Raw genomic sequence first — 25,128 nt, forward strand, 5'->3', positions numbered from 1 at the left:
TTAACTTTTCAATACTGTTTATATGTCTTAAATCTGATTCTCGAGTGTATTCCAGAGTGAATTCCCCAAATGTTGTGAGTTGCATATGTAATATATTGATCTTTCCACATGGAAAATGGTTTAGTTTAAGTCACAAACTCAAAAGTGAACTTACCCTTGTCAGTTCTCCTTTTGATCCCCCTCTAAGAACAATGGTACAGCCCAAGTGTTGAGCACATCCATCAAAACATAACAGTGTCTTTGTTTCTCCTACAAAACAATACATATACATATACAATATTTATAGGTCAATGTCAGAAAAATACCAACAATCTGGTATGAGATGAAATATGGAAGAGCAATGTTTACCAACACCTTAAACATTATTGAAACAAATACAAAAAGTTGTATTCTCAGACATTTTTATACTGTAGCTATTAAAGGCTATCAAAATAACAATATTTCTAAACAAATATCAACAAAATATGTACATTATTCCAATAAAGAGCCTCTGATTGTGAAAACAGAGATTCACATGATAATTTAACTCTGTACAAAATGTCATTTAAGTAACATGACTGGTGCAACATGTGGTGCAGAATATGTGTACCCTTCTGGATGACCTGTGGGGTTGGTGTTGCTGTGTCAGATATATAGTTAGTGTTTGTAGACTGTTGTTTGTCTTTTCTTTGTTTTTAGTTTTTAGCTATAATTTTGTCTGTCTCACATCTACTGACCAGTTTTGATTATCTCTCGGTATCTTCAGCCTGTTTTGTTTCTATACATGTATTTAGGAGATTTAATAAGACAACATGAATTATTCCAGTTGCAGTATAAAATATCAAAATAACAAAATAACCGGAAGACATCTAGAGTGGAACAAAGTCTATATCAATAGACAGGTTCTATAAACTTTACTTTATCTAGAACAAGCACTTACTGCTTACTTCTGTTAATACTAAACTGTATAAATGGTCCTTAAAGATTTCTTGTAAAAGTTTGTTAGCTTCACTAACAAAGACCAATAATACATTAATAACATTGACAGATGGTCACAGTATTCTGAGGGATATAATTTAAAATATGTCAATTACCTGAAGGCAAGTTGAAGTGGCATACTTTAAAATTATGACAAAATCCGAGGGTAATTGGTCCACTAACTATCCCATCTATAGAAGGTACTATACAGCCCTGTGTTAGTCTTTCAATTTTCTCCATGACAGACTGCAAATAAAAACAAACTGTTTAATGCAATTGTAACCGGAGAGCATAATTTTAACTAGAAAATCACATTGTCTCTACTAGGCCTGGAACTCGAACCCGTGACCACTGTGTTCGAAGTCATCAGAGTATAACCAGTTTGTATTTTAGAAATTTTCTGTATCTTGTGTATTAAGGAATCAGAAACACAACTGACCATGTGTTGCTGGGTAGTTATTTTATTGACATATATCCCATATCTTCATTCTTTCGAGTATCATAATTGATCATGTGACCACTGAAAGACCAGGATGTTAGTAACACGACTTCAGTAATCATCTGGTTTGTGTGGAAATAGCATAGCTTTAGTATATTTCTGTTGAATATGAATACAGGAAATGTGGTGTGTACTACAATTTGATAGAAACACAAAACAAATATAACCAAAACACATATAAAGAGCAACATACAGTCTTTAACTATAGATAGATGTTTATATAATGTCAAGCTGTGAATCGCCTAGAGATAACATAGATTTTTTAAAGATTTTTCTCAGTGATGATACTAATATCTCCTTGTTGTTATATCATTCGTTTGTTTAAAAGATTGTTCAGTACTGAGAAATACTTGTATATAGTGTGATCCCTTAGTTTTTTCAAGACAAAAATTGGATATTGAAATAATTAAATATCAATATATAGTTACAATTTGTTGTCATGATTGATTGATAGATTGTTGTATGTTTAATGTCCAGTGACTGTGTTGTCATCACAATTTGTAATAGACATTTTCGAAAACTTATCAACACTGACGCTTACACCTATGCCTAGGACGACAGGTAACCTTTTTAGGTGGGGTCATCTCAAGGTGTACAATGAGCACAGGCATTTATGAAAAAATATATATATAATTTACACTTTAAATACTGTATAAAAAATATTTTCAATGATTTGTTGATTTATTGGCTCTGCTTAGAAGCTGAGAATTGACCGATCTTCATATTATAATTTAAAAAAAAGGGTAAGTGGCTTTGTGTAAATTAGTAGAACTTTCCACAGAAAGTCAGGATTCTACTTCGTCAAAATCATCTCTCAATAACGCCGATTAATTTTTTCAATCGTGAAAATGGAAGCTATTGTAGGGATGACCCGCGCTGTCAACTTAGCTCTTGAAAACCGATAAATGTATCCACTTGGCATAATTACAATCCTTACATGACAGTTGTGTTTTAAAAAAAAATGTATCTACTAGCTATAAAGCATCTCATGTACGTTTAGGCCTTTTGTCAACTAAAAACTATTGTCTGGTTGGTTGTCAGGGGGAAATTTTGAAAGTTAATAAAAACATTAAAAAAATCTATTTAAGTATTATGTGGAACTGAGACTACTATAACACAGAGATTGGTCACTTCCCGTACTGACCAGTCAAATAGTATTTAATTTTAAGTCGTCGATCACGTGACTCGGCACGTGACTCGCAATGATTGACAAGAAGGATTCGACCGCCATTTTTGACAGCGAAAGAGAAAATAATAATTAACAAATGTGGATTTATAAAGAGTGTTATGTTCCGGTAAGTGTGAATATAAGATTTGACATGATCATAAATGTTGGTTTATAAGCACTTTAAAGAAAATAAGTGCAGTTATAGACTTGAATTTACCGACCAAACCGGAAAGTAACCTCGAGTTATTACCAGTCCGTGGGACCGGGTCAATGAGCAACTCACCCATAACTTACATTCAGATGAACAATCTGTTTTCCGGATAATGTATGTGCAAGCCTTAGTAATTAACCGATGTAATGATGTAAAATTTGTAATTATATGAAATTCCAATTTTTCTGTATCAGTAAGTTCCCGCTGCAGAACTGAGAAACACACGAGACAAGTTGCACACACACAACATGAGGTCTGATAGGTGAATTTGTATTGTTATTGACTCGGCACGTGACTCGCAATGATTGACAAGAAGGATTCGACCGCCATTTTTGACAGCGAAAGAGAAAATAATAATTAACAAATGTGGATTTATAAAGAGTGTTATGTTCCGGTAAGTGTGAATATAAGATTTGACATGATCATAAATGTTGGTTTATAAGCACTTTAAATAAAATAAGTGCAGTTATAGACTTGAATTTACCGACCAAACCGGAAAGTAACCTCGAGTTATTACCAGTCCGTGGGACCGGGTCAATGAGCAACTCACCCATAACTTACATTCAGATGAACAATCTGTTTTCCGGATAATGTATGTGCAAGCCTTAGTAATTAACCGATGTAATGATGTAAAATTTGTAATTATATGAAATTCCAATTTTTCTGTATCAGTAAGTTCCCGCTGCAGAACTGAGAAACACACGAGACAAGTTGCACACACACAACATGAGGTCTGATAGGTGAATTTGTATTGTTAGTGAAAGAAATCTAGATTTTTATTTGGTTCCCTTGATAATATATATGCAGTCTATACATGCTAGTATAATAATATTATGCAATGAAAATGTGTCACCATGTGAAATACCAGTATGTCTACATCATGAGTTCCTAAATAGACGTATTTTTTTTAAATAATTGACCCAAACATGATGTAAAAAGTACATGCACCTTTGGTCTGCATCCTTTTATCAGTTTAACTATTTTGATCCATATTGACATGATTGGTCAATTACTGCTGAGTCTCAAGTCTCAGATTACTGTCTTAAAAATTAATGAATTGCCTATGCTATAAACTTGACAAAGATTATTTCTTTTTATTTATAATATATTCTTTATTGTAGGAATACCCCCAGAAAGAAATCACGCATTAGAAGAAGGGAGAAGTACTACAGGAGAAAATGACTTTTTTTAGTATTTTTTTTTAATTTCATTGAATTTGTCATGCTTGTCTTACATGGAGAAATAAATATTTAATTCTTTGAATATACATTTTTATTACTATAAAAATTGCGGTTTTTATCCAACCCAATCATAGGTTTGAACGTTGTTTTCAATTTAGACTTGTTTACATTTTTATTATTATATACATTAAAACAAAGACAGGAATGCAGAAATTCACAAACACGCTCAGTTTGGATAACAGTTCAATGAAAAAAAAACAAGTAACCACACATCTTTATATATTAAAGGAATAGCCACTTGAAGCAAACTTTAAGGAGATTTTTATATATTTTTGCTAATGATCGCCAATCAGAAAACTCCTTTAGTCCAAATGAAGTTCAATGAAGTGGATGTAAGTTATTGGAATCCACCGTAATTACCTTCAACAATGAGAAAACCTATACCATGCAGTCAGCTTCAAAAGTCCCCGACATGGAAAATATATAACAATTCACTAGAGAAAACGAAGTGTCTACAATAACAAAGCAATTTACGAAAATTCAAATATGACAGACATGAACCAACAGCAACCACTGAATTACAGGCTCCTGACTTGAGACGGGCACATAAAGAATGTGACAATGTTAAATATTTTTAGGCGCTCATCACCACCACTAGCATGGGACATTGGTGTAACGACATAACATAAAAACAAACTTTAAAAATAATTTGAAAATAGTTCATTTCGGTTTAATCAGGCTGACTGTACATGAAATATTTGCCATTGACAAGCAGTTGTGAATCGAAGTTGAATTTACAGAAAGGTGACATCAATATATGCTATCATATTTAACATTCTTGTTTAGATCTGACATTGCTACGTATTTATACATTCCGCATTATTTTTGGCTTCTCAGAATTTTCACATGGTAAACTGTCAGCAGTTACCCAACAAAAAAATGTTATAGGGAACCTATTTACAAAGCATCATGCCGACAACAATTAACATGGTTTGTCACCCAACATTGAACAAGCACATTTATATTTGCTGTGGCTAAAAAAACTAAAGCAAATCACAACTCTTTTCGTCTGAGTTGCTCAATTATTAGGGTTACAAAAAGCATAGCGATATAACTAAAACATACGACACTTTAACAATAGACAATATTCAAATTTTCAAAAACTTTACGGCTCTGTATTGAAGCACAAAAATCAATGTTACTGGACATTGTGAATTGAAAAATGAAAATGCTGGCGATATTTTGGGAACATATATATAACTTGTAGGGCTTATGTTTGCTTTATGTATCCATTGAAGTTATAACCTCTTTGCTGGTGTGTTACGTAAGGAAATTACTCATTTACCTTTAATTAAATTTTTCTCTCTTCTGTGATCGCCGCTTATTACATTGTTTGCAAAAACTTGACCTAATTATCAGACGGAAATTTAAAACAAAGTGTGGTGGGGGGGGGGGGGGGGGGGTTGAAACCAAAAAAATTGTTTGAAAAATAAAATTTTCGTTGGATAATCTGAATGAGGGTCTGGATGGGGGTTCTTTATTTCCTTTAATTTCTATGCCATTTTTCTCTATTCTTTAAATCTTAATAACTTGTTATTTTCTCTTCTCTATTCTTTATTTGTCGGTCCATTTTTCTCCATTCTATACTTTTTTTGCCCCTATTTCTCCATTTTATAAAACCCTATCCACACCCTCCTGAATCCTACCACAAGTGCACCGACGATATTTGACAAGGTTTTCTACAATAAACATGTATATTGGGCACTCAGCAGTGAAATACCTTACAAGTAGAGAATAAAAGTTTACTGCAATAAACGGAGCCTCGTGTACCTTGGGCACCCAGCTGTGAAACAAAATTCATCTCCCATGCTTTTGAGACTACCTGTCTTTACAGGTAAAATATTTGTATATTAGATACAATTAACGGACGTGTAGCAAAACAATGTAACTGTAAGATTGATAAGATTAATCACATTCACATTTTCAAGAGTGGCCGCATAATAACAAACTATTAACAAATTATTAATGATTAAAAACAAAATTTAAATATGAATAGAGATAACTACATTTGAAAGATAAAAACTATATTCTTTTTTTTTTTGATTAATTCAATTTTGTTTTTAAATTACTTTTAAAAGAAAAATAATACTATCCGATACTGTTATATAGTAGTCTCAGTGATTTGGTGATATATGTCGTCTGCTACGGTCGAATACGAAACTACGGTTAAATACGAAACTACGTTAAAATAACGTAGCTAACTACCGGAGACTCAGATAATCCGATAAATCTATAGTGACCAATCTCTGTGTTATAGTAGTCTCAGTGTGGAAGAGCAGACTAAACATTTGCAGAGGTTGAAGAATAATTAACCTAGATTACACACACAAAAATGTTGTTTTTTTTTCAGTTATATATTTTTAAGATCCACTTATAAAGTCATGGACTTTTTGTATAAATCCAAGGAGGAGTTAGTGAACAACATTTGTCCCACTTTTTGTTTTATACATTTTATAAATAGAATAATTAATATGCCTAAATTTTTCACTAAAAAATGAGTGAACGAAAGTAAAACAAAATACAACTAAGAAATACACTCCCAGTTTAAACATTTGAAATAGCACGAAGCTTTTATTTTATTCAAACACACCACCTCTGTTGTTATGACACATTAGAAAGGTATTTCACTTGACCCATATATTTCCTGTTTTGGTACTGTGAATGTGTAATGTTATTATATCAAAATGTAGCCTAAATATATAAAAAAAATAATGGATCTGAAGCGAGACTGATACATGTATCAATATTTTTGCTTTATAGGTATTCAGGACAAAACAGTCAACTCAAACACGTTTGGACATAAAAAGGTGTACCCGATTTTCTCTTTTGATAAGATAAATACCCATTTTGGTTATTTTACCCCAAAAACTACAAGAAATGTAATTTACTGCTTGAAAAAGATCAATCAGTATAATTCGACAATTAGAAGAAAACAGCTGGAATATAACAAATCATCACTAAAAGAATTCCAAAACTGATGAGAGGACTTTGTGTTTCTAGCTCAGATTTTGAATTAAAAATTATAGAAAACCAACTAACGAATAATGAATTTATATTTTTTTTCTACCTCTGCTGAGTCAAACAAAGTTTTACGAGGGTAGTCTTTTTCTTCTATGGGATATCCATCCTATTTGCAGGGTCTCCATATTAAAAATATATGTGTTTATTTTTAAATATAATTTACCTAGTTAATATAGTTATAAATGTTAAATTAAATTCATTTAGTGTATTTTGACATTTTGATACGGTCCCTCTATTTTTTCAGTCAGTGTAGGTATCGGTGTCGGTATAAGTGTCCGTGTAGATGACTTTTCGAAAATGTCTAATAGGATGTAGGGAAGATTATTTAGTACTAGCCTAAACAATCTTGATCAGTAAGTCTTCTTTTTGATAATTCATCCTGACATGCATGACATATTTGCCACTGGATGTTCAGCAACCAACAATTAATCTTTCTAAGTCAAACATAAGACTCCCATTGAAGGAATTGTTATGACGCCCATCAGTGAAACAGCACATACCATTGCAATACAGTCTCAATGAAGACATTCTTTGTGACATATAGGGTTATCTATGTAGATACCATATATCAATTCAGATTCTCCAATGATACTTACCAGTTTAACATTATACACCAGTGTAATTCCTTTCTCTAGAAGATAATTCTGTGCTAGTCTAGAGACAGACTTCTCTACGATTACAATATTAGGTTTTGGATGTAGGGAGGATATTTTCTTTACACTTTTCTTCAGAAATTCTTCTTCCTACAAACAAAACATAAATTTGAAATAACTTCTTGATAACATAGTACAAAAGTTTTGATTTTGATTTGTAAATGTCTTAATCAAAATGTAAATGAGTATGAATATGATAAGGACAAATTCTTACTAACAATGAAGAATTACCTTGATTGCAATGTAGAAATTGATTGAAATGTGGTAATACTTTAATTACAATGTAGAAATTGATTTAATACAATGTAGAATTACCTTGATAACAATGAAGAAATACCTTGAGAACAATGTAGAAATTGATTACAATGTGGTAATACCTATATAATAATTACAATGTAGAATTACCTTGATAACAATGCAGAAATACATTGATTACAATGTGGAAATACCTTGTTTACATGTGGAAATTATTACAATGTGCAAATACCTTGATAACAATGTAGAAATACATTGATTACAATGAGGAAATTTATTTCAATTTGGAATTACCATAATAACAATGTAGAAATACATTGATTGCAATAATGTGGTTATTCCATGATAACAATGTAGAATTACTTTGATAACAATGTAGAAAAACATTGATGACAATGTAGAATTATCTTGAAAACAATGTAAAAATACCTTTATAACAATGTAGAAATACTTTGATTACAAAGTGGAAATACATGTATTTTTACTCATTCTAATTTTCTACAAGTAACTATGTGTATGCTATGTATTGATCCTAATTGTAACTTATTGTATACAAATTTGAGTTTCACATTTTCTTTACAGCAGAAACTTAAATAAAAAGTCAGTGTGAAACACTTGTGGGTAGTCAAGTTATTAAACACCTTACAATATTTATATATTACCCCATAAATTTGAGGCTATAATTATGAGGGTCTTTTTTGGCAATTCTATCTGTAGAATTTGATATTTAAATGAGAAGAATTTATTTTCCACTACTTGAGTATCCTTAAATATGAGGCTTCTATTTGGAGATTTTTGCATTGTTTACCTGTAGAATTTGAGGTTCCAACGAGGAGAATTTATTTTCTACTCTCTGATACTCTATAGAACCTTTGAGCAGCAGAATGTATGGATTGACGAGTTTCTGTGACATTTGTTTGTGAGCTATATTCCTGGTAAATACAACACCATGCACTAACCAAGTCTGTTCTTTTGTATCTCCTGGAATCTATAATAAGCAATGAAAATAAAGTCACATGGTAGACACCATTTAACAACATGAAATATGCTTAGTTTATGAAGACATATTTGCTGGAATCATATATGAAAGTATTCCTCATATAGCGCCACATGATTTGATTCAAATTGTCCTATCCTTTTTAACTTGACAATATCATGTTGTTTTTTTACCTATCTTAACTTCAATTGTTTCACTTTTCATTATTCAGGAGCCCTTTAATGCTTACAATTTTTGCTCATCATTGAAGCCCATACTGTGACCTATTGTTGTTTACATTCTCATTCTTTCTTCAATGGTAGTTATGTTATATCATTAGCTATTACACCACATCTCCTTACTTTTATTAATATATTTGACGATATACATGTTGTCTCCCTTTAATACCTCATACAAAGTGACCTTTTCGAACTTACAACATTTGATGATATTCATGTTTTCTATCTCTCTTCAAACATAGCAATGAACATCCTAATTCTGACACATTTGATGATATTGATGTTTTCTCAATTACCTTTCTACACTTAACATATCTTAGAATTCATTTTGTCTCCCAGCCCTTACATAATTCTAACCTTTTTATAAACCTGACATAATAGATAAACATCTCTTTACGTCTCTTTCCTGTCTTACTACTGACCTTTTTGAATTTAACATATTTCAGAATATTCATGTCGTCTCCTTCCTCTCTGACATCAGGTCTGACATAATTACTAACACGTTGTGCCGTACCAATGACAATGTCGGTCCATGTTTTAGACAATCCCTCGTCACATAACATCTGCTGAACTAAACCATTCAGATGATCCTGATGTGCTTTCCTGTAAATAACAGGTACAATAAATTCAGAAATTATGGGGAGGTTTTTATTAATGAAATAATGTGAATGGGTTAGTAACGCAATAATAAGAACTCACATTCTGATATCTGATACATATATCTGTATGAAGATTTCCCCTAAATCGAAATAATTAACATCACTTTTTTGTCAGTTCTATAAAAATTGCAATAATTATAGATTATCGTTGGTTATCTCAACAAGATTGATTTTCTCGTTTGAGCCGGTACGGCGAAAGCGAGAAAAACAATCGAGTTGAGATGACCAATGATAATCTGTTTATAGCTATTTTACCTATGAAGACGTTGTTAATTTCCGTGACAACGGCACGTGTTCCCTTAGAGTGGAAATTATCAGTCAGCAAGATCAAAGGAAAAATTCATAAAATAGCGATAATAAATAAACTCATTGTAGATACCAGGCTTTAAATTTTTGTAACTACATGTGCCTTTTGTCAACAAAAGACTCATCAGTGACACTTGAATAAAAATAAAAATAAGAATTGGTGCAATAACATTTGAAGTATTATTTTTATTCAAATTGACTTACTTGAGTAAGGAATAAGCCCTTCTCTCTCCATTTTCTTCCTTCAGTGTATCTGAGTTTCTCCAGCAGACTGACTTGATCAGCTTGGTGGCTGGTATACTCTGTGAACCACTAAACATGCTGGCTAAAATATAGATTTATTTAAAATATGTGAATACAAGCATTCTGAGAGTATTGCATGGCAATACATAGTCCCCTACCGGTTAAAAATTCATTGTATTGGAACAAGATGCTAACTTGATCTATAACTTGTCATGGTGTAAACTATATTGCAAATATCAAGTCAATATCTTCAAGCGTGACGAAAACAAGTGTTGAAAACTGATTATTTAAGAGAATTTTCTAAGTCCAAGGACAATAACTTTGCACAAAATCATCAGACCAGAACAAAATTCGAAACTTGTTCTGTAACTTGTCATGATAAAACTATATACCGTCCCCTTTGACTTTGTCGGTAGGGGACTAATAAGGAGATGTGGTATGATTGTCAGAATTTCAATGACTTGGGTATAAGCAATTATAGTCACTGTATGGCCTTCAACAATGAGAAAAAAACTCATACTGTATAGTTGGCTATAAAAGGCCCTGACATGGAAAATGTGAACCAATTCAAACGAGAAAACTAACAGCCCAATCTTACCTGAGATAATATCTTCTGTATAGCCTTCAGCGTGTGAATCTAGTCTCCCTTGAGATAATATCTTCTGTATAGCCTGCAGCAAGTGAATCTTGTCTTACCTGAGATAATATCTTCTGTATAGCCTGCAGCAAACTTGTCTTACCTAAGATAACATCTTCTGTATAGCCTGCAGCATGTGAAACTTGTCTTACCTGAGATAATATCTTCTGTATAGCCTGCAGCATGTGAATCTTGTCTTACCTGAGATAATATCTTCTGTATAGCCTGCAGCATGTGAAACTTGTCTTACCTGAGATAATGTCTTCTGTATAGCCTGCAGCAAACTTGTCTTACCTGAGATAATATCTTCTGTATAGCCCGAAGCATGTGAATCTTGTCTTACCTGAGATAATATCTTCTGTATAGCCTGCAGCATGTGAATCTTGTCTTACCTGAGATAATATCTTTTGTATAGCCTGCAGCATGTGAATCTTGTCTTACCTGAGATAATATCTTCTGTATAGCCTGCAGCATGTGAATCTTGTCTTACCTGAGATAATATCTTCTGTATAGCCTGCAGCATGTGAATCTTGTCTTGGTAATGGTTCAAATTCATTATCTGTAAAATAAAATGCAGATCAGAATAGGATATTCATGTATAATACAATAACTTAGTCAAACCATTACTGGTAATGGATACTTGGGGTTAAAGGTTCATTTTTGGGTTTTTTTTTTCAAATATTTATATTCACAATGCTCTACTTGTTTTCCCTGCAAAACAATGATTCCCATGGTTCTATAGAACAGTAGTCCAAATATTACTGGAATAAATTACAAATTATTCAAATAGCTTTGGCTACTACTTTCAGGTCTTTTTTTTCATATACCAGTGCTGTAAATTCAGAAATTATTGCGTGCATTTATTATTGCGATTTTTAAAGAATAGACAAAAAAGTGAGATTAATTATTGCTATTTCAGGAAAATCTCCATACAGATGTATAATGTAGGTTTCATATATCAAAATACAAGTTCTTATTCTTGTGATACTCACACAATCGCATTACTGTAAATTCAGAAATTATTGCCAGGTTTTCATTAATGCGAAGAATGCGACTGGGTGAGAATCGCAATAATAAGAACTCGCTTTGTTATATCTAATACATAGATATGTAAGAAAATTTTCCTGAAATCACAATAATTAATCTCGCATTTGTGTCAATTTTTCAAAATTCGCAATAATAAATGCACGCAATAATTTCTGAATTTACAGTAGTTCCTCACATGTTCAAGTACTTATACATCATTGGTCTTCAAATGTTTGTGTTTGAGTGTTCCTGGTGAAGGTAAATCTAGTAAAGCACTTTAGAATTCATAAAGAGCTATTTCATCTCAAGATGATAGAAAGTATTTTTATACTGTTTGTATCCTGACACTGTATACTGTATCAATCAAATACTTATTAAGTAAAATTAACGACTAACCTTCATTGCTGTCAAGAGGAACATAAAATGTACTAGCAGTTGTCTCCTCCTGACCGCTACTGCTCTGGTCTTCTGAGGCAGTTACTGTAATAAAATCATCATAATAGTCATTAACTTAAAGGCAATAAACTAAATTTAAGAATTCAATTTATAAGGGGAAATTACTCTGATCATTTTATCTTATAATAGAATGTACAGTAAATTTAACTAGTTTGCAAGAAAAGGAGCTTTGTGACCAGGGCTTAAAAAAAACATTAAGCTAGCTGGACATTTCTATCAATTCTTTTTTTATCTCTGTAGATTCAAGGACAATGACTGACTTCTACTTTGTGTTTTTGATCTGTAAACGGATATTAACTTGTACATTGATATTTCTATTGACTGACCGTGTGGAATATCAGCAGACATTCATTTCCACTTTACTTTTTATCATGTTAAAACACATTAATATGAAGTTTTTACTATTGTTTTAAAGCACATGTTTTCTAAAACCTGATGTTGACTTGACAGAGATAAAACTCTTAACAGAGACGGAATACATGAAATCTGTGTAATTCTGCCAAGCATCAGTTAAAGTTGTTCTTCCCACATTATTTCTTTCAAGTATATTCTTGAGATGAACAAAAGATTAGTGATACAATTTATATTATTTATGAGTTTGAGAGCTTTTTGATGCATTATTAAATTTCACACCTACACACATGATAACACCTACACACATGATAACACCTACACACATGGCTAACACCTACACACATGATAAATCCTACACACATGATAACACCTACACACATGCTAACACCTACACACATGATAACACCTACACACATGATAACACCTACACACATGATAACACCTACACACATGATAACTCCTACACACATGATAACACCTACACACATGATAACACCTACACACATGATAACACCTACACACATGATAACACCTACACACATGATAACACCTCTACACACATGATAACACCTACACACATGCTAACACCTACACACATGATAACACCTACACACATGCTAACACCTACACACATGATAACTCCTACACACATGATAACACCTACACACATGATAACACCTACAAACATGCTTACACTTGTACTTAAATGAATGTAAACAACGTCATTCTGTCACTCAAAAACATTTCAATTTCATCATTCAATCATCTTTGAATTTTTTTTAATATTACATTTTTTCTTATAGCATTAAGAATGGAAATGGGGAATGTGTCAAAGAGACAAAAACCTAACCAAAGAGCAAAAAACAGCCTAAGGTCACCAGTGGGTCTTCAACGCAGCGAGAAAATCCCGCACCTGAAGGTGGGCTTCAGCTGGCCCCGAAACATTAATGTATACTAGTTCAGCGAAACGGATGCTACACTAAACTCTGAAACATATAAATGATACTTCCATTTTTACTACCTCAAAGATAAAACTATAGCCATTATTGAAGAAAGTAGCAATATAAAAACCTACAGCTTTCCAACTGGTCTGTTTTAACATCTATCTCCTGAAGCCATTGTGGTTCTGTGCTGTCAGTTATACTGATGTCCGGTGGATCTATTGGTGTAGTCTGTAAATAAACATTGTTATAATTAATACATAAAGTCCAGAGTGCTTTTTAGGGATCATAGATTTATTCTTACGAGGAAGCTCCGAGCATGCTCGGAGGATGCTCAGAGCTTTTTCAGTAGGCTCTTCTCTGCAGTTTATGTGAAAATAATTATCATGATCCATTAAGATGTCAATCAAATCTACACCACTTCTATAATAAGGAAAGTAGAGCATTATAGAGGAAGCTCAATTAACACCTGTGTAAACATCTAATCTATTCAAATACATTTTGCCTGAAATTTTACAAAACTATAGAATAGATTAGAAATTCTTCAACAGTACTGTGTAATGCTTGGAAAGAAATCTCAAGTCTCCACAAAAAGTGAAAGTCATTTAACAAAAAATATACAATTATTATATTTTTAAAATAATCATTTCTTTTTTTATAATAAAAAAAATTCTCAAACTTTATAATTAGATGATATGATTTAAATATAGTTTATATTATATAATATGCTACATAAAAGTTATCAAGACACAAACAACAGTCAGGGGGCGATACTAAACGAGTTATTTTTTTTAGTTACTTATATTAATAGGTATTTTTTGTTTTTTTAAATTATTTGATATAATCTCAATTGTTATTTTAAATGTCAAAAGTGGACTAAATGTAGTTTTTAAGAATTTTTTCATCATTTCATTAAGTAAAATTAAGTATTTATCCAACTTGAGATGAGTATAGAGAGATTACTTTCAAAATAATGACAAAAATATTACTTTTATTTATTATCTTATACATCTTCGAAAAACTAAGCATACTTACAATTATTTAAGGAACATATGTAATTGTTTTTGATAAAGATTTCAAATTATAAATAACTTCAAGTCTTAATTAAATCACAAAGTTCCATCCATTTATATTTGTTCATCTCTAAGATTTTAAAGGAAAATGTTATTTTAATAGCCCCAAGAGACCAATCTATGACCAAGAAGTGTGGCATCAGAAAGGCAATTAGTGTTTCAGGAGGATTTAAAGTTTTATACTGCATGGGGAAAATAACCAGATTTGAAAATTTGTTAAAGCTTGTAAAACCTGTATGAATGGACACCTATAGAAATAATATTAACAGAAGTTACTTATTCATGATATATAAGTAATATTTGAAACAACCTTGTTTTCAATATAACTTGTATAGGTAATTTTGAAAATTACTAGTTTAAGTAATGCCCTTAACTAAACAACGGTATTTTTTTTTTATAAAATAGCAAAGTTTTTTATATAAAATATTTTTGCAATTTTAGGGGACATGGCTACTAAAGCTTGTAAACAGAGAAAAAAAAAGGGGGATAGAATTTGGTTGGTTAATTCTGGTGATGTCTTCTATCTTATATGCACTGAAAAATTATGTTGTTTTATTACTATAGTACAGGACAAGAAAAAACTTTACTCATGTCAAGTATTTCTTTATTTAAAACATAGATAAATTCTGCACATATTTTTTGAAAAATACCAATTAAACAAAGACTGATAGGGGGAAACAATTTTCTATTAGATTTTCATTCAAGTACAGGTCAGGATAAAACTTCACTTATATAATTATGCCAAGTATTTCTTTATTTAAATAAAACCAAATCCGCACAATTATAAAAAAAATGACAATTAAAGTGAGACGTACTAGAGGGAAAACAATGGTGGTATTACCTCCTCAACTTTTCTTAGAGTAGCCATAATTTTTTTTATAAAAAACTAACTTTGCTATTTTATAAAAAAAAAAAAATTATCATTGTTTTAATAGTTAGGGGCATTACTTAAACAAGTAATTTTCAAAATTACTTATACAAGTTATATTGAAAACAAGGTTGTTTCAAATATTACTTATATATCATGAATAAGTAACTTCTGTTAATATTATTTCTATAGGTGTCCATTCATACAGGTTTTACAAGCTTTACCAAATTTTCACATCTGGTTATTTTCCCCATGCAGTATAAAACTATTTAAATCCTCCTGAAACACTAATTGCCTTTCTGATGCCACACTTCTTGGTCATAGATTGGTCTCTTGGGGCTATTAAAATAACATTTTCCTTTAAAATCTTAGAGATGAACAAATATAAATGGATGGAACTTTGTGATTTAATTAAGACTTGAAGTTATTTATAATTTGAAATCTTTATCAAAAACAATTACATATGTTCCTTAAATAATTGTAAGTATGCTTAGTTTTTTCGAAGATGTATAAAATAATTTATAAAAGTAATATTTTTTCATTATTTTGAAAGTAATCTCTCTATACTCATCTCAAGTTGGATAAATACTGAATTTTACTTAATGAAATGATGAAAAAATTCTTAAAAACTACATTTAGTCCACTTTTGACATTTGAAATAACTACCGAGTTTATATCAAATAATTTAAAAAAACAAAAAATACCTATTAGTATATATTAAGTAACTAAAAAAAATAACTTGTTTAGTATTGACCCCTGACTGTTGTTTGTGTCTTGATAACTTTTATGTAGCATATTATATAATATAAACTATATTTAAATCATATCATCTAATTATAAGATTTGAGAATCTTTTTTATTATAAAAAAGAAATGATTAATAAATATAATAATTGTATATTTTTTGTTAAATGACTTTCACTTTTTTGTGGAGACTTGAGATTTCTTTCCAAGCATTACACAGTACTGTTGAAGAATTTCTTATCTTTTCTATAATTTGTAAAATGTCATGCAAAATGTATTTGAATAGATCAGTTGTTTACACAGGTGTTAATTGAGCTTCCTCTATAATGCTCAACTTTCCTTATTATAGAAGTGGTGTAGATTTGATTGACATCTTAATGGATCATGATAATTATTTTCACATAAACTGCAGAGAAGAGCCTACTGAAAAAGCTCTGAGCATCCTCCGAGCATGCTCGGAGCTTCCTCGTAAGAATAAATCTATGATCCCTTAATTAGAATGGGGCAAGATGGCCAAGTTGTCTAAGTAGTCCAACTACTGTATCATAAGCCAGTCAACACTAAGGTTGTGAATTCCAACCTTGCACGTGGCAGGTGTGCTTGACTCCAATCTTAATTGACTAGGATTGTCAGTTTCCTGTCGAAGGTCATGGTTCTCGCTAAGCACTCCAAATTCCTCCACCAATAAAAACTGACTGTCACAAAATAGCCAATAGTGCTGAAAGTGGTGTAAACCCAAACCAATCAATTCGAATGAATTTGGGAGGGTAGAAAGCATACCTGCCAACTTACATGATTTTGAATTGTGACAACCTGCAACTATTGTAAGATTGTGATTGTGAAAAAAGCTCAAAAACTCTATTTGGGGGAAATCTGCACAAAAAAAATTAGCTGATTTCTAATTGTGAACTTTTTACTAAGGTGATAATTGTAAACAACTTCTGGTTTCATTTAGACAAATCAAATTTAAGCTCTCTCCTTGCTTTGAACATCAATAACACTGCCAAGTGCAACATACTCCATCCCACAAGGGAGCAACTCAAGGACGCAAGACAAGCTTGTTACAATTACAAAAAGGACTGATCATAAGACATTTCAGTGTACTTAATCCTTATTTTGTTGTAGTTTATGTTATTAAATCATTCAATAATTAAAATCATTGGCTTAAAACCTCTTAACCAGGAATTTGATAATTGTGTTTGTATATGAACATTTGTATATGGTAAAGGTCACCAGTCATTTATACTAGAGCAAGAAAAGATCTTGCTGGTATTTTAATACTATTTTCTCTACACAATAAAAAAGGAAAAGAATCATGCAGTTAAATAGAAGAAAGGCTAACAAGTTCATCATCAGCACAGCATTGGAAAAGAGACGAAATATGACACTATTTGAAGAAAAAAATACATGTATGAAAATGCCACGAATTTGTACATCTATAAAATTGTTATATCACACAAAAAAAAGAAACCATTGAGATTTTCCAGAGTTGGCAGGCATGAATACTTTATTAAATCTAATTCAAGGGCCCACTTCCAAGCATACATATATACTGTGTATCATTATTATTCGTGGGATACCAATTTTCATGGAATTCAAGGGTACAGGGGAACATCAAAATTAAAAGTTCAACGAATGACAAATTTCATATAGGCGTGTATGCAGACTTCGGCAAAACCATGAATTTAAATATCCACGAACATGTAAGTTTTCCTTAATCCACGAAAATTGGTACCCACGAAAATAAATGAATCCAGTTTTTATATATAGTATTAATTATAATTTTCATCACTGAAGGATCTTTCAAAATCCACAAACAACCAACATACTTTCTTTCAGTAATTTTGCAAACATAAAATGGACATACTGTACAATCATATATGACCAACAACCAATGTCCAAACAATAAAACCTCCTTTCTTTCCCTCCCATATTCATTTTAATAGAATAGCAGTGCACCCAAAGTAAATATAAACATCAACTTAAAAATAAATTACCTCTGACGGTTTATAAAGAGTAAAGTTGTCCTGGAAGATGTTCTGTTGTCCACCAATAATCTCTAGATAGCCAGCGTCCAGTAATGCTTGACCAATTACAACTGCCTGCATTCTGAAACAACAAGTGTGGACTCACTCAATTGTCTTAACTGATTTATTGTTTGGGACTGAATACATGCAAATATAATACTAAAGCCTTAGTTAGATATCAAGGTATATTTTGGATTTCTACACATATCCTGAAAACATTTTGCTCAATACATATGAAAATGAGGTCAGGTGAAATATTTAAAAAAAAAAAGACCGTTCAGTGTCTGGTGGATATTTTTCTCCTTCACAAACAAACCACATCTCCTTATTTTATATGTAACCCTTGCAATTACTTTATAGGCCAAATATAATTGACATATTACTCATATTACTTGTAGTTTCAAAGAAGTTGACCAAAGTTGCTTACATCTAAATAATTTGGTCTTTCGTGGAAAGTTGGCTCATTGGCAATTATACCACATCCTTATATTTATGCTAATCATTAATCCTTGTTCAACATGTTCAAGCTCATGTGACGTATTCCAGACAAAGACATAAGCCAAAAAATCAATATGGATTGTCCTGATTTTCTATCTGCTGAGATATTTAGTTTATAAAATGTTATCACAGAGATATGTCTCGCCTTTTTGTAATTTTGATAATGCAAATGTTGAAATTAAAATAGTAATACTTTAACATGTAAGTTCATCACCGCCTACTACACAAGCTGGAATACTATGGCGTCAACCCCAAAACCAACAAATGGATTCGCTCCTTCCTACATAACAGAAAGCATAGCGTAATACTAGAGGGAGCCATCTCCACACAAGTACCAGTACTCTCTGGTGTACCCCAAGGCACAGTCCTTGGTCCATTACTGTTCCTGGCCTACATAAACAACATGCCAGAAACAGCATCTACATCAGAGACCAAATTATTCGCTGATGACAGCCTTCTCTTTCGTACCATCACCAACCAAGCAGACAGTGAACTTCTCCAGAAAGACTTATCAGCATTGGAAGACTGGGAAAACAAATGGCATATGAGTTTCAATGCCAAAAAATGCCTTGTCATTAGAATATCACCAAAAAATCGACCAGTGATACAAACATCATACCAACTACACAGTCATACTCCAGACACAGTGGAAGCAAGCAAATACCTTGGAGTAACCATCAGCAACAACCTAACCTGGGACAAATACATAGACAATACAGTAGGTAAAGGTAATAGAACATTGGGATTTATACGTAGAAATCTCAAAGGCTGTACAAAACCTGTAAAGGCAGCTGCATATGTATCCATGGTAAGACCTGTAGTGGAATATGCATGCACAGTATGGGACCCAACAACCCAAAATAAAATCAAGGTAATTGAACAGGTACAGAAAAGAGCAGCACGATTTGTGAATAACAACTACACAGACCGAACACCTGGCTGTGTCACAAATATGGCCAAAAATCTAAAATGGGAAAGCTTAGAAGAACGGAGGAAAACAAACAGACTATGCATGCTATTCAAGATCCAGCATGCATGATCTTATAGATATAGACCGTCACCAATATTTAACCCCAAATGATAACCGGACCAGAGGTAAAAACCGCTTCTACCAAGAAAGAACAAGTACAGACGCCTACGGCCAATCTTTCTTCCCGAGGACCATCAGGGATTGGAACAACTTACCAACATCAGTTTCATCGGCCAACACCGTTGAGGGATTCAGAGCTGCCCTTAAGGCATGCTCTGAAAGGAAGTAGGAAACACCAGTTGTACATAATTTTAATTGTATAATATTGCGAACGTTTTAAATGTAATTTGTTAATAGCCAAGAGAGAACTTTCTGTGTTGACCGACACTGCGTAAAGTTTTCGCGCGGAACCAATAACATTCAGTTTTGAATCCGGTTCCTTACCTGGAAGAAGAAGTTATGCAAATATTCAAAGTCGATGAACCATGACTGAAGGTACATCCATGGAATGAGATGTGCCAATGCTAATACAACTGCATACCAAATACCATTGACTTATTATAAGTCGTTCCCTTTAAACAAACCCAAACACAAACATTAACTTGTAAACTATGTAAAAGTTTCAAAGTCAATGAACCATGATCAGGGGTGGGGCTATATAATCTCCATGGAAACGATACTTGCAAATGCCAATAAATTTGCATACCAAATATCATTGACTTAACATTAGCTGTTCATCTTAAACTGATCTAATCACAAACTAATACATGTAAACTAAGCAAAAGTTTCAAAGTAAATAGACCATGACTGAGGGGGCGGGGCCAAATATTCTCCATGGAAATGAGATGTGCTAATGCTTATACAACTGAACACCAATTAACATTGGCCTACCACTTATGGTTCCCCTTGAACTGACCTAATCACAAACTAATACATGTAAACTTAGCAAAATTTTCAAAGTCTATAGACCATGACTAAGGGGGTGGAGCCAAATAATCTCCATGCATATGGAAATGAGATATGCCAATGCTTATACAACTGCATACCAAATATCATTGACCTACCACTAGTGGTTCCCCATAAATTTACCTAATCACAAACTAATACATGTAAACTATGAAAAGTTTCAAGTCAATAAACCTTGACTGAGGGGGCAGGGCCAAATATTCTCCATGGTATTGAGATGTGCCAATGCTAATACAACTGCATACCAAATATCATTAACCTACCACTAGTGGTTCACCATGAACTAGACCTAATCACAAACTAATATTGTTATGGCCGTCGCCACCGGAAACAGCATACCTATGTCTGGCTTTTTGACTCCGACAATAAAACCATTAAATGCTATCATCATCTCCATTGTTGGATTATCATACCTGTCACCCATTTTATGAAGCAGGTGAAACAAAAGTCCCCAATTTATTTTTCTGTATCAATGTTTTTACCCCTGTCATGTAATATAATATCCCTTTTCATCTGGGGTTTGAGTGGGGAACTTCTGTATATTAGACTTAACAGTAATCGTTTGGCAAAAGGGGAATAATTATATTAAAGAATTTACCAGTGACGGACAAATTCCAGATTGTCATATTTTTTTCAGCACTAGTTGGTTTATCAAGGACTACTTATAAAATGGAAAAAGTATTGTTGAAGTCAATGAAAATGTCTTAAACATATCATCAAGTAAAGCTTTGCCTATAAAATTCATCTTTCAAATTGTAATGCATCAAACAAAATGTTTAAGGAAAATGTTGTGAAAACATGGGAATTTCCTTTAATTTTTCCTTTTTCGTGTTCCAGTGCAACAGTTTTATTCTTGAAACGTCACGCTTTTCCTATGCCAATTATGAGATTAATATCAAGAGTTATTTACCATACACAACGGATTTGACTACTGTAAATTCAGAAATTATTGTGAGGTTTTTATTAATGCGAATAATGCGACTGGGTGAGTATCGCAATAATAAGAAATCGCATTTTGATAACTGAAACATAGATCTTTATGCAGATTTTTTTGGAAATCACAATAATTAAACTTGCATTTATGTCCATTCGTGAAAAATCGCAATAATAAATGCACGCAATAATTTCTGAATTTACAGTATTTTAGGACCCAAAATTATTTTGGAGTAAATTTCAAAGTCTCCCATTTAGAACAGTTTGGTTGGTGGTCCAAATTTTTTTTAAGCTATATTTTCTTCAGAAAACAGTAAAACAATTGAAAATTAAGTAAATTTTATCCTATTACGGAATTAGAAAACTGTTTTATATAATATGCCAATATGTTGACTGAAATAAAAAAAAAAGAAACAAATAGGTGATAAGGCTATGTATATACCCATAAATTATTATAGAAAGCTACTAATTATTACCTCTGTGCTGCTTTGTCATTGCTTAGTAACCAGTCAACCAGTTTATTTCCCACAATGCACTTGTAGTAGGTTTTGAGACGTATTCTATGACTCTGCATCTCAACACCTTTTGATTGATCAACAATCTGTCTCCAGATTTCACGAAGTTGTACAGAATCCTGAAAAAAAGAACAAGAGTGCACACTCAGAAATGTCTCGCCTTCTTTACTAACCATTAATTTTATGTTGATAGTCCTAACTAAAAAGTTTTACTACAAGTAACACATAAACTTAACATGATCCAAGAAAATGAGGTCAAGGTCAGATAAACCAAATGAGAAATACATGTACACCTTACAATCATTCAATACACCAAATATAGTTGACCTATTGCTTATAGTTTCTAAGAAACAGACTTAACCAAGAAATCTAAACATTAACCAATAAACCATGAAAATGAGGTCAAGGTCAGATGAACCATGCCAGACAGACATGTACACCTTACTATCAATCTATGCATTAAATATAGTTGACCTATTGCTTATAGTATCTAAGAAACAAACTTAACCATGAAAACTTAACATTGACCAATGAACCATGAAAATGAGGTCAAGGTCCGATGTTTCCTGCCAGACAGACATATACATCTTACAATCCTTCCATACAACAAATATAGTTGAGCTATTGCTTATAGTTTAAGAAAAACAGACCAAAACACAAAAACTTAACACTGAGCAATGAACCATGAAAATGAGGTCAAGGTCAAAGAAAACCTACGAGACTGTCATGTACATCAAAAAATATTTCCATACACCAAATATAGTAGACCTATTGCATATAGTTTAAGAAAAACAGACCAAAACACAAAAACTTAACTATAACCACTGAACCATGAAAATGAGGTCAAGGTCAGATGACACTTGCCAGTTGGACATGTACACCTTACAATCCTTCCATACACCAAATATAGTAGACCTATTGCTTATAGTATCTGAGATATGGACTTGACCACCAAAACTTAACCTTGTTCACTGATCCATGAAATGAGGTCGAGGTCAAGTGAAAACTGTCTGACGGGCATGAGGACCTTGCAAGGTACGCACATACCAAATATAGTTATCCTATTACTCATAATAAGAGAGAAATTAACATTACAAACAAATTTTAACTTTTTTTTCAAGTAGTCACTGAACCATGAAAATGAGGTCAAGGACAATGGACATGTGACAGACGGAAACTTCATAACATAAGGCATCTATATACAAAGTATGAAGCATCCAGGTCTTCCAACTTCTAAAATATAAAGCTTTTAAGAAGTTAGCTAACGCTGCCGTTGCTGGATCACTATCCCTATGTTGAGCTTTCTGCGACAAAAGTCACAGGCTTGACAAAAACAACCACTTCATAGATGAAAATTTGTTTCTACTTCCACTTTGTAGTGACTGCCTGCACCACATTGAAGTTTATGTCCTAATATTGCGCAGGGCTAAGTGTAATGCTTTTTGTTTAGGGTAAATCATTGCAATGGAAATAAAACCTTTCCCCAAAATCAATTGGTCTCTATTTGGCTATTTAAATTTTTGCAAAGTGAACTTTCCTATTGAATAACTATTGTTCTCTGTGGAGTTCATTCAATGGGAACTTTACATTACTTCTTGAAAAAACGATCAATTATTGATTAATTTGGCTGTACAAAAATGAAAATACAAAAACTAGTTTACTTTATCATATCTATGTGACTTATGATTACTTTTCTATGCACTTACCTCTAAGAATTTCCTACCAAGGCCAGTATTCATATCTGTGTCAGAACTGCTTTGTGAGAGATCAAATGGTATCAGGACATCGATACTGGGTGTACCTGGGGCTAATATTGAGGATGACCTGTTAAAAGACACATTTCATCAATTAAATCAAATGATATTTAGACATCAATACTCTAAAATAACAGGACTGTCACCGATAATTATATATTACAGAGAGGGAATATATACATTTCAGTAAAGTCTTTTTCAACACATTTCTTTAACATTTACACAATAAGATAGAGGGGATGAGGTGATCTCTTATGGGACACTGGAATTTATTTGATAGATATTCAGGATTTGTTTATCAGAAGTTTTGTACTGATTGATATTTCAATATATGAAAAACATGAATTATTTTCCAGCTGTAATTGGCTTTGAACTCGCTGTCAGTAACTGCAAACTCTTAAATCAGTACTTTGTGTCGTTAGTCTTTATGTTGGTTGCTTTTTGTGTTTTTGCTTGGATTTGGTGAGTCAATAGATATAGGAAGATGTGGTAGGAGTGCCAATGAGACAACTCTCCATCCAAGTTACAATTTATAAAAGTAAACCATTATAGGTCAAGGTACGGCCTTCAACACGGAGCATTGGCTCACACCAAACAGAAAGCTATAAAGGGCCCCAAAAAATTACTAGTGTAAAACCATTCAAACGGAAAAACCAACGGTCTAATCTATATAAAAACGAGAAACAAGTATGAACTACATTAACAGACGACAACTACTGTAATCAGATTCCTGACTTAGGACAGGTGCAAACATTTGCAGCGGGATTAAACGTTTTAATGGTACAAACCTTCTCCCTTTTCTGAAACAATAGTATAACATCACAACATAGAAAAACACACTATAAAATATCAATTGGAAGGCTAAACTCAATCAAAAAACGTAAATTAACACACAATAAACGAATAAATTTGACCTGTGACACCTGAATGCAAATACAC

General features: G+C 32.4%; 1 protein-coding gene across 4 annotated transcripts in view; it reads right to left on the reverse strand.

The window, feature by feature from the left end:
• The window catches only part of LOC127736764 (1-phosphatidylinositol 3-phosphate 5-kinase-like), an 83,062-nt gene that overhangs the window by 40,524 nt on the left and 17,410 nt on the right, over positions 1-25,128 (reverse strand). For 3 of the 4 annotated variants that reach the window (XM_052247355.1, XM_052247356.1, XM_052247354.1), the window contains 12 exons: positions 24,142-24,259; positions 22,397-22,554; positions 18,524-18,635; positions 13,977-14,073; positions 12,488-12,571; positions 11,556-11,624; positions 10,390-10,510; positions 9,643-9,823; positions 8,814-8,993; positions 7,694-7,840; positions 1,074-1,203; positions 155-249 (listed from right to left, as the gene is read on the reverse strand). In XM_052247355.1, coding sequence (XP_052103315.1) covers positions 155-249; positions 1,074-1,203; positions 7,694-7,840; positions 8,814-8,993; positions 9,643-9,823; positions 10,390-10,510; positions 11,556-11,624; positions 12,488-12,571; positions 13,977-14,073; positions 18,524-18,635; positions 22,397-22,554; positions 24,142-24,259 — 1,492 coding nt within the window. Of the gene's footprint in view, positions 1-154; positions 250-1,073; positions 1,204-7,693; positions 7,841-8,813; positions 8,994-9,642; positions 9,824-10,389; positions 10,511-11,408; positions 11,495-11,555; positions 11,625-12,487; positions 12,572-13,976; positions 14,074-18,523; positions 18,636-22,396; positions 22,555-24,141; positions 24,260-25,128 lie in introns of those variants that run through there. The other variant, XM_052247357.1, reaches the window with a different exon arrangement.

This window comes from Mytilus californianus, unplaced genomic scaffold, assembly GCF_021869535.1.
Source record: "Mytilus californianus isolate M0D057914Y unplaced genomic scaffold, xbMytCali1.0.p SCAF_36, whole genome shotgun sequence".
NCBI classification, from domain to species: domain Eukaryota; kingdom Metazoa; phylum Mollusca; class Bivalvia; order Mytilida; family Mytilidae; genus Mytilus; species Mytilus californianus.